General features: G+C 37.0%; 1 protein-coding gene across 2 annotated transcripts in view; it reads left to right on the top strand.

The window, feature by feature from the left end:
• Positions 1 to 11,306, top strand: part of VPS35L (VPS35 endosomal protein sorting factor like) — a 45,802-nt gene that overhangs the window by 2,062 nt on the left and 32,434 nt on the right. For both annotated transcript variants that reach the window (XM_085074731.1, XM_085074730.1), the window contains exons 2-11: positions 903 to 1,002; positions 1,947 to 2,114; positions 2,404 to 2,526; positions 2,653 to 2,677; positions 3,261 to 3,337; positions 3,966 to 4,094; positions 7,175 to 7,259; positions 8,247 to 8,306; positions 10,153 to 10,249; positions 10,659 to 10,706. In XM_085074731.1, the coding sequence (XP_084930857.1) occupies positions 903 to 1,002; positions 1,947 to 2,114; positions 2,404 to 2,526; positions 2,653 to 2,677; positions 3,261 to 3,337; positions 3,966 to 4,094; positions 7,175 to 7,259; positions 8,247 to 8,306; positions 10,153 to 10,249; positions 10,659 to 10,706 (912 nt within the window). The remainder of the gene's footprint in view (positions 1 to 902; positions 1,003 to 1,946; positions 2,115 to 2,403; positions 2,527 to 2,652; positions 2,678 to 3,260; positions 3,338 to 3,965; positions 4,095 to 7,174; positions 7,260 to 8,246; positions 8,307 to 10,152; positions 10,250 to 10,658; positions 10,707 to 11,306) is intronic.

Below are 11,306 nucleotides of genomic sequence, written 5' to 3'. Positions count from 1 at the left end.
CTCTTGTTCACTCCCATGTGTGTATTACCCATGTGCACTTGCCCAGTGTGCTTCCTCTAATTAGAGTGCAGTTGATCTTGGCCTGGGGATGGTGTGCTGAGAGAGCGGTGAGCAGTTAAAGAAATGCTCTAATTAGGTAGCCAGAAAGAGTTTGGAAGATTTTTCACCCAGATGCTGATCAGCCTACAAAGCAAGTGAGCAAGAAGAGCCATTGAACAATGGGACAATAGTAAAAAGAAAAGGAACTGGAGATCAAGAAAACATATAAGCATGAGGATTTCACTGGACTCTTTCTCTTGCTGTGCTCTGGGTCATTAGATGTCAAAAGTTTCTCCTTGGAGTAGCACAACCATAAATTATCTAATCTGTAATTTGGTTTTTTTTTTTCCTGGGGGTACATAGTATCTGTAGAAGAGCTGGCTGCTTGGCACTGCTGAAATTCTTCCAAATAGGTTATGTCTTTGGGTAGGAATGGAATTATTTGAAAGTTTGGTTTAGTGCTCATGGGAAAGATATGTGTTATGTGGGGGAAGTGCTGTTTGCTTTTGCTAGGAGTCTGATTAAAGAATTTTTTGTGTATCCCCTGATTTTACTCATTCAGATGAGGTAGTAGTGTGTGCTAAAAACATTCTCGGTATCTTGAATGAAAAAGAAAAGAAAAGAACAATTAGCCTCTCTATGTGTTTCAAAGACTAAAAAAGAATACAACTAAATGGCTGAAAGTAAAATTTCTCCAGTTTTAGTTTTATGTTGTCTCAGTAAAGAAATTTTGGTCTTTATGTTTGCTTATTTTTCAATATGCATTTTTTTGTAAATAAGTATCTGTATAGATGTAGGATATGTTTCTTAGTATGTGATTATTTATATGCATATATACTTTCCCTCCACTCTTACTTTTTAAGGCATGCAAGATCAAGAAACTATGTGTCAGAATCTGAAGCTTGCAAACTGGAATCTGTACCCTTGGATTTTGGCGATTACCATCCACTGAAACCCATTACAGTGAGTTTCTCTATGCTTTTGAAAAATGAATCTGAATTCAAACTGATTGTGTTCCCCTTTTCACACCTGTTCCTTTAAAATGAAAAGGCTTTGAGGTTGCTGGTGGTAGTTGTGAAGTTGCTTTCTGTGTTCATTGCCTGTGTTTGGAGGCATCAAGGTTTATTCTGTTTGCCCTTCACAGAAGTTTGCTGATGCTGTTATGTTTTCAAAAACAATCTCCTTCTGATAAATACAGCACTCCAGCTTGTGGGTTTTCTTGGTTGCATTAAATGCTGAATAATGGATAAATTTAAAATCAGATTGTTGCATTACAAATAACGTGTATAATTGCTTGATGTAATATTTGGGTTTGGGTTAACTTTCAGTCAGCTGTGTACTTTAAAACATTTATCATTTCTTTGATGTATAAGAGGCTTTTAAAGAGGTACAGAAAAAAAATGCAGTTTCAAAGAGATGAGTTATCCACTAATGAATGATAAATGGGCAGCAGCTTCTGCTCAGGAAGGTCTGTAGGGAGGTAAGATGGCAGCCTTAGGTATGGATTTGATGTTGCAGGCTTGAGTGTTGTACAAGAAAAGTAAAGGTAAAACTGGTAGAGGAAATTAAATAGTGAGAAAGTGGTTGGAGGAGAGGGACAAACCTAATAAAATTGAGGAGGGGTAGTAGAAAGAAATTTAGAGGGGTTGTTCTTACAGTTTTGTAGATCTAGAGTTGGAAAGAATAAAAAAAGTTGTAATGGAAATGCTACTGAAGAGTGAGTGCCTCCAGATTCAGGGAGAAGGGGGTGCTTCAATTTAAACACTGCTGCTCACTCTAAAGAGTTTGTTTGATTTCTCCTTGCTTTAATTGCAACAGCACAATTTATATAGCATGTGTTTTGGTGATTTATTAAAGTGAGGGCAGAGAAAGCCTTTTTGTTTAATAGTTTTGAACTTTTTCTGTAGGTTACTGAATCCAAGACCAAGAAAATGAACCGGAAAGGAAGTACTTCTTCTACCTCCTCTTCTTCCTCTAGTTCTATGATGGACCCACTGAGCAGTGTGTTGGATGGCACTGATCCCTTGTCATTGTTTGCAGCAGCTGCAGATCCTGTGACTACTGCTGCTCCCACGGTAACACTGGGGGCACTTCACTAAATAAAATAAAACCAAAATGCAAACAAAATCACAAAGCCAACCCTGGATAAAATATATTGTTTCACCAGCGAAGAGGTTAATATAGGAAATACACCATATTAATAGAATATTCTTTTTTATTTACCTACTTTTATCTGGTTTATGTTGACATATTTATTTAAATATGGATTTTTTTTAATATTGTAACTTTTGAAAGGACCTTTATCAGCCTTCTCTTCTTTTTCCAGATCCATATTTAACATTTGCACTTGTACTTCCTTCACAGGATGGTGCACGAAGGAAACGGGATAAAGATGAGAGCTCAGCAGTAGGAAGTGACTTTGAACCATGGTCAAGCAAACGTGGTGAAATCCTGGCTAGATACACAACAACAGAGAAGCTTTCAATTGTAAGTGGCTTCCCCAGTTTTTTTTAGTTTGTACTAGAGGGCTAATTGGCAGTGCAATTACCCTATGCCTTCTTGGAGTGCTAGTGAGTATATGTTTTCTAAAAGTCTGCTTTTTCTTCCTCACAGAATCTGTACATGGGATCTGAAAAAGGTGAGCCATTTCTTTAACAGTGACAGAGTTTGCTTGAGGCAGGGTGCAGTGACAGGTCTGTTGTCAAGAGCAGTTGTAATGTGTTTTCCTGCCTCCTCCATTCTGACATCATGGTCCATGCTTTTTGTGAATAAGACTTCTGGATTTTTCCTTAAAAAGCCACCCAACCATCTGTCTTTTATTCCTGTGGGCTAATGAATTTGTGATTATTTCACTGCCCTGCCTTCCACTGTAGCTTAAAACTTTATTTCATTTAAACTGAGCAGTGATGTTTTGAGGATCATGTTTATCAGCTCTTCTGCTAGCTGGAAGGAAAGCAAACAAGTCCTTTGGGAACTTGTTCAGTTATTCTCTTTACATGAAAGTGAAATGATTTCAAGTGTATGCTGGGTGTTCAAAAAAGAACCAAATGTTAAATATTTTATCATGTTCTAGCAAAGAGAATCTGGGCTAAGTAGTCATAGCATAGTAAATCAGGATTTGTATATTTGAATAAACATGCAGCATTTCAGCTTCTGCAGAAATACAAAATACTTTATTGAATGAGAATGTTAAAGAAACTTTAACATATAATTCTGTACAGGAAAAGCCACAACTACTGGTTCAGCAGTTTCTGAAAAAGTGAGGACAAGGTTAGAAGAACTGGATGATCTGGAAGAGGTGAGAAAGTTTTCTGATGAAATTGCAGCACCATTATAACAGTGAAAGGAATTTGTGAAATAAAAATCTTCTGTGAAACCTTTTAAGAAGGTCCTGATTCTGCAAGTGCTTATGCAGTGTTTAGATAAATATGTGCTTTCTGTGGGAATTCTCTAGTAATTTTAATCCTTATTGTTACAGGGTTCAGGCAGAATCATATTTTTGTATTGCTGGAAATTGTGATGCAAAAATTTACCTGATCAGTTGCTGTTGATTTACTTCATTACTGTGTATGGGCTGCAGCTGCTGTAATACTTTGTCGAGTCCAGTAGTCTCTGATAATTCTGATAATTATCTGATAATTCTGCCTGCCCCTGTTGCAGAAGCTGCATACTGTCTACCTGAGTTTAAATAAAGTTACAATTATGAGCTTGATAGAAATACTGAGCACTCAAGTTATTTCTCAAGCCGCAGTATTTTACTGTGCAAAGGTGAGATGTTTGATAACCTACTTTCCTAAGACCCAAAGGGAAGTTGTAATAAATTTTGTAGGATTCTCCCCCACAACATGATGATTTGAGTCTATAATAACAGCACTCTGCTTCCTTCCCTCCTGCTCTTACTAAGCAGGTTTGTGTTTTCTTGCCAGGGATCACAGAAAGAGCTGTTGAATTTGACTCAGCAGGATTACATGAACAGAATTGAAGAACTGAACCAGTCTTTAAAGGATGCATGGTCCTCTGATCAGAAAGTAAAAGCTCTGAAAATAGTAATCCAGGTTAGTTTTGGTTTTGTTCTATACAGAAACAGTGAGTCTGGTGATATGACTTGTCCAATTTCCTTCCTGGAAAGGGAAGGGTTTCTGTTATTTTTGTATTATTTTCTTTTGTTCTTCTCTGAAACATGTTTTCTTCAAGAATTTTATGACTTCTGACAATAGTTGGATTTTCAGCTTTGTTGTTACATACTGGTTTTGACTAGGTTATGTGGGATGGGATTCTCAATGAGTCACCAAATGACAGATGTGGAAACTTTACCTGCTTAAGGATAGTTAGAATAAATAACATATAATGATATCAGTTCTTCCTAGGGCGTGTCATTCCCTTTCCTGTCCTCTTCCACTTTCAGCCACTTGCTCCTCACGTATAATACCAGAATGGCTTTTTGAACATCAGAGTTTTACCTATCCAAACTTACTAAGGCAATTGAATAATGGGATTTAGAACCTTAGCAAGCTACCAAAACCAGCTGCAGATTTTTAAAATTGTGTGTATGGGGTTTTGTTTTGTCTGCTTGTTTAAAACATGTCCACAGTCTTCCTCTGAGTCGTTTGGGGTGATGCGCTTTGAGGAGGGCAAGGGGAAATAGGACAGTTAAATGCTCTTTTGTTTGGCTTGGCCTTTAAAAAAGGCCAGAGGCAGAGTGCAGCAGAGGACAGATGAGATAATGACATCCTTAAAAGCTGTAAAACTGATGTAATGCTCATAGTCATCCAGTGGGGTTATGTAAAGCCAGGATTCTTTTCGGTCATTCTGGATGCTCTTGTGAAAACTGCTTGAAGTAATTTCATCTCAAATTGTGGTAAAGATAAAAAAGAAAATGAAACATTAATGAAGTAAGGTCAAGCAATTATATGTGACCTATGTGACTAATGTTCTATTGTAATACTATGAAATCAGCACTATTATCGTTATTTAAAAAAAATCCATATATAGGATTGTGAAGTGTGAATATTGTCTTTGGATGAGAAGAAAAGGAGGAGGGATGTACTGTACTTACAGTGCCTTAATGTGTGTGTATATATATATATAAATGTGTGTGTGTGATATGCAGTGATACTTTCATGTGCTCTTTTGCAAATGGTTCACAAACAATTTTGAAATAACAGAGTTTCTAACATGGGATTCAGTGCTCCCTTTTAGGAAAGTGGTACCAAAGGTGAATATGTTTATCTATGCTAAAGTGGTGTTCAGTTAGCACTTAATGCTGCAGATGCTCATCACTAATTAAAAGACTGGCTAAGAACGAAATAGGCATTTGGTAGTTAACATGAATGAAAAAAATAATGAGTTATAATTCTATAGTTATAAAGCACGATAGGATAGAAACCTCTTTGAACTTCTACTTGTTATGGTTCTTCCTGCAGAGTGCTGTATCCTCTAAAGGAACTGAGCAATTTTCTTGACATCAGGCTGTGGTTATGTACAGTTTAGCATTATAACAGACTGACTAGTATTCAGGAGGAGTGAGTTTGGCTTCTGGTTAGGAAAATTTCTTCACCAAAAGTGTTCTCAAGCATTGGGCCAGTCTGCCCAGGGCAGTGGTGGCATCACCATCCTTGCAGTATTTAAAAGATGCGTAGATGTGGCACTGGGGGATATTTTTTACTGCAGGTCTTGGCAGTGCTGCATTAAAGGTTGGACTCAACAGTCTTGAAGGTCTTTTCCAACCTAAGCTACTCTATGATTCCTCAAGTGCCTTTTTGCGAGATGCTTTACTTGTCAAGATGGAGTATGCTAAGCTGCTTAGAGTAAGCTGAAGTAAGTTGATTATGTATGTGAGCTCTAAGAAAAGTGGTAATTAAGTGTTCATGGTACATGGAGGTCCTAAACAGCTACTGAGTTACCTTTCTTTGAAGATGACAGACCTACCACGCAGCAGGGAAGATTCTGCTTTGGTTGTAGGATGTGAACACTTTCACCTGTCCTTCTGGTGCACTCCTCAAGCTACCCTGATGAATAAAGCAAAAAGACTAAGTGTGCCCCTAGTTTAAGCATGTTCAAATGTTAGGATTTCCCTCTTTAAACAGAGCAGTCTTGTGAGGTATTCAATTGCTTCCTGGATTTTTGAAGTGTAATGTAAGCTTAAACTATTCTGCTGAGGTTGGAGGACTGTCTCCTGATGAAGGAGAGAGAAAGGATGTAATTCATACAGAATATTGATAGTCTTAGAGACCAGAGGAGACCTGGGGCCAGAGGCCACGTTTGGCTTAAGCAAAGAGGAGGTGATTTCTCTCCCCAGTCAGTCATTAGCCTGTTTTCTTCTGGTTTTTTGTGAGTAACCTTCTGCCAAAGTTTTTTACTTCAGTTTAGTCTTGGAAAACAAAGTATAGCCTAATTAAATATCCTAGAAATATCTTCATTCCTCGGTGTGTATTTTGAATTCATAGCATGAGTGGACATGGTCCTTCCAGACCTTAAGATCCAATGGTAGAACCAAGTGAGTAATACATTTTCAGATGTTATTTTATACCAGCCATCGCTGTAGTTCAAATGCCATGATGAGGTTGGGTCCCAGTGGGTGGGGATTGATTGCAAGTTCCTCCCTGGAGCTGACTGTGGCTCATTCTGTTTCCAGAATATTTGAACTAGTTGTGTGAGGTGCAAGAATTTGTTGGAAAGCTCATTAAGTACACTTTAAAAATTGTTTCCTAATTTAGTCTGTATTAAATTCTGTGTTCGATGTGGAGAGATGGTGAAAAACTGGAAAAAGCCCTTAAAAAAACTTGTATTAGAGAAGAAGTGCTTTCTTCTTTTAATACTTTGTCTGGGAGAGAGTTTGTCTTGTCTCAATGAATGCACACATCTGCATAGTCAGCTGAAATTCTGCATTGTGGATTATACCCTGTATAAAGGAAAACCCAGTAACCCAGTCTGTGAGTAGCTCTGGAAATGAAGAATAACCTGAAAATTACAACAAATGCCATGGTGTGTTATGTTAGATGTCCTTTTGGCTTCATAGTTCACATTGGCTCTTTCCATCTGTGGATATTCATCCATTGCAGCCTTTCTGGAGTAAAAGCACAAACTTGCATTGGCCTCTAAAAATGTTTCTTTGGTTTTTTTTTTCTCTTTCTAGTGTTCTAAGCTGCTTTCAGACACAACAGTAATCCAGTTTTATCCAAGTAAATTTGTTTTAATTACAGATATCCTTGATACTTTTGGTAAGTATCTACTGTGCCAGACTTACTACACAGTTGTTAATAAGATTAATTTTTTTGTAGTGTTAGAAAGCATCAAAGTTATCCAAAAAGGGCTGAAATGACTTTTAGTTTTAACATGGAATATTTCCAACATAAACATTTGGACACCAGTGCTGTAAAATGGTGTTTATAACACTAATGGTATATAATTGTTAAAAAAATCTGAAGAGCAAAGTCTTTAAGATACAAATATTTCATTTTGTAATTCTGTACTTTAAAGCACTAAATGTATTAGTGAATATCTAGAACAAAACCTTGGGAAAAATCAGCTCTGCATTTTGAAATTTAAAACACAGTCAGTATAAAAATATTTTGGATTTTGGCAGCCTCTTGACTCAATATTTCATTATATTTATATTTGAAGAATAGAAGTCAAAGTTTTCTTTGGCTGAACAGGGACTACAAAGTGATCAGAATGCAGTTAACTGAATTTTGTAATATGTTTTTAAACCTTTAAGTGAAATTGTCATCCACTTCATGTGGTCCCCTTGTTTTTCTGCCATGTTATGGAAAAGAATTACAATGGTATTCAAAGTTGAAGGGTATTTTGGTGCCAGCAGGAAATGCTGCAGCATAGATCCAATTGTTTTTTCAGGTCGTGCTTCCTCTTTGTGCTCTTTCCTACTTGCTGAAAGTTGCTGAAGATAACATAATGTCCAAACTCAGCAAAGTCAGGACACCAGCTGTCCTTTCCTGGCCTGGGGGAAATCTGACCTGTGTGTTACCTCGGCACTTAAGGGAGCCAGAGAGTTTTTATAGTGTGAGAAGTGCTAAATCACACTGAGCATTTCAGCCTCACTAGAGGGCAGCAAAATGTCACTGTTGTAGGAAGCTTTTTCCAGCTGATTTCATTGTATGTTGCAAAGGGAAGCTTTGTACCAACATTTAGTGTTTTTGTTTAATTTTTTATTATTTAAAAAAAATTATTCTTTTTCTTTTTTTAACCAGGGAAACTAGTGTATGAAAGAATTCTGTCAATGTGCATGGATAACCGAGTCTCTCTGCCAGGTAACTTTGTGTTTGTTTCCACTGTGCTCCAGAAAAAACTCATGTCCACACTTGAGGAAGGTTAAACAGGACCCTTGCTACTCTATCTCCTATATAAAAAGCTCTGATTTGAATCTAGTAGTTTTTAGCTGAGTAAAATCCATTGCTTACAGCTTCCACTATTCACAGTGTTCATGCAAGTTTACATTTTAATTGTGAAGACCATATGTAAGATATAATAAAATGTGCTTGTGGCTCTGCGGTTACTAAACGTAAACTGGGTCTTCCTGAGACTTGAAATCACAAAGAATCTTGAAGTTCTCTAATACAGACTTTATTAGTGGAGGGAGAATTAATAGGAATGGACAAATTAGATGAAGGAAGAGTTATTTTTCCTTTTTCTTCTTAGCATATGCTATCTTCTGAAAGTACTACAGTTCAGTAGCTTAAAGTTAATGATAGAAATATAACAAAGCTTAGAGTCTCAGTTTTTGGTAAATAGATGGTTTTGCTGCTACACTGGAAAATTTATAGTTTTGCTTTAATTAAGGAAGAATTTTGGAAGAATTAGCAGGCTACTTCTAGCATAATCTTTCTAACTTGGGCCTTTTAAATTTTTCAGTTCCAACACAATGTAAAAGTTTAATTTGACATTTGCAGTACAAATGTATGTGGAAGAACCTCTTTAGCAAGACATTGAAACATTCCATGGAAAATACAGGCATTTCCTTACAATTTGGAGTGCATTAAGTGCACATCCTTGAATGATAAAACAGTCTTACTCTGTAGCTGGCAATGCAACAGTACTATTAGTTTGCAGTTAAATCTGTAGGATTTGAGCCAGAAGCTTGGAACCAGCAAATTTAACCAAAAAGTTAAATAAACGTAGAGCAAATAGTTAAGATAAATGTGGTTGTTGCAGATCTGACAGACTGCTTTTATAAGCAGTAATGAAGGCAGACATTTGCTGTAACACGTCATGATTTCTGGGCACAGTTACCTCTGTTCTGCAGAGCTGAGCTCCTGCTGCAGCTGAACAGCTGCCAGAGGCATTGCTGGTGGGAACTTCCCAAGCAGCTATAAAAATGGGAGGGAGAAGGAAAATCTGTGCTGTGCTGACTGTGCATGTGAACCTTTGGGGATTTCAGGCCCAACGTCCAAGCTTGTTCCTTGGGAACCAAGTGAAACAAAGTTCAGGGAGAGCTCCTGAGGTCCTAGATGAGAAAGAGACTGAGTACAGGAAGTTCTGTTGTGTGGCTTCTCTCTTGTTGGAAGTTGGAAACTTTCTTGTGGAGCTTCTCACCTTCTGGGGGCAGGAGTGGGAGAGCAGTGGTGTTTTAAACTGTTTCACAAGGAGTTTACAAGGGGTTGTGTTTAATGTTCAGTGTGCAGAAACAAGGTTTCTGTCTGTGTTTAGTATTTCTTCTTGCAATAGTAGTATTTCAAATTTATATTGGCCTTTTAAAATAAAGAATTCGACTGCTTAAATCTCTTTTGTATATTCTCTATTCATTATATATTTACATATGTGTATTTGTTGCAGGTTCCCTGTATTTTCTTTTTTTACAATTTTTGCTTATGGGAGAGCAGAGGCTGAGGTTGGGTTTCTCAGTAGCAGCTCTGAGATGAGCTTTGAGTGCTTGAATTCAGGTTCTGAAATGTTATTTACTGAAGACTGTTACCTTTTCTTGTTGTGTACTCAGCTCTGACTGCTGCTCAAGAGAGCTGAGAAGCAAATGTATTGCCTAGTGTATTATTGTGCACTTAATTTTTGATGAATGGAAAGAGAATACAGTTTTAAACCTATAATGAAAAGTAACTTGTTTCCAGAAAGAATGTAACTATTTCTGGGTTTTTTTTTTCCCAGATAACTTTTCTCCAGAGAGTGTTAACGATACAGCTAAAGAAACTTGCTTAAACTGGTTTTTCAAGATTGCTTCAATCAGAGAACTCATTCCCAGATTGTATCCTTGTCAAATGAGACCTTCAGAGTGTGTTTGCAGGTTTTTTGTAGATTTTTCAAAAAATGAACATGTTTGTTTCAATAAAACCCACAGGATCTGATGTTTATACTGGCTTTGTTTTGTTTGTTTCAGGCTGTATGTTTTAAATGTACTTTTGAGTCATGTTTCATAGTAAACTAAATGATTAATTATTGGCTCTGGGCAGTTTGACAGTGACAAAGTAGAGATGATGTATGAAAATTTTTGAAACAAAATCTTGTTGATAAATTGTGAAAATCAACAAAATGTTGTGGCATTAATTACAGAAGGCCTTAAAGGAGTTTGTTCAATATGCATTTGGTATATGTTTGCTTCAGGTATTTCAAAGGTGTGAATCTTTGTTTTGTTCCTTAACTTGGTTTCAATTTAGTTATGTGGAAGCAGCAATACTGAAGTGCAATAAGTTCCTATCCAAAACGTAAGAATAATGGGAAGGAAGTGAATGGCAGACTTAGGAACTAATTCAAGGAATTAATCATAAGAGTTCTTGATTAATAGGGTCTTAGCAGAACTGAGAAGAAGTCGTACACAGAAGTTTTTTTAATTTTTAGTGACAATACCATGAAAAAATTAATGGTGAACTGGGATACACTTTGAAATACAGTAATGCTCTCAGTTTTCAAGTACATGTACAGTTGTGATATAAGGTGTCACAAATCCCAATGCAAATTGAAAACCAGTGGCTTCTGATGGTGGAGGGGGAAGGGAGATTGTTGAGATGATGAGAGTGGGGAAAAAGGATAGAAAACTGAAAGGAAAATATTGATGTCATATTGGGAGAGACAGAGTTGGAGAAATAATTTAGGAGCAATGAACCATAATCTATTGCAAACCTTGGTATAAGTTTAATGTGTTGCCAAAGAGTGTCAGCTGCTGAGCAGAAAATGTTCCTTCCCTTGCAATTGTCCTTCTTCAGTTATGTTTTGAAATGAGTGTTGGAAGCCAAATTGCTACTATAGTGACAACTTTATTATCCCTAAAAAGCAGTTCTTCTACTGGAATTGCTGGGCCTCGTATC

Source organism: Lichenostomus cassidix, chromosome 14 (genome assembly GCF_008360975.1).
Source record: "Lichenostomus cassidix isolate B80296 chromosome 14, HeHo_3.0, whole genome shotgun sequence".
In the NCBI taxonomy this organism is placed as follows: Eukaryota; Metazoa; Chordata; class Aves; order Passeriformes; family Meliphagidae; genus Lichenostomus; species Lichenostomus cassidix.
The sequence above is the reverse complement of the archived record's forward strand: the minus strand, read 5'-3'. Positions and strand labels throughout refer to the sequence as shown.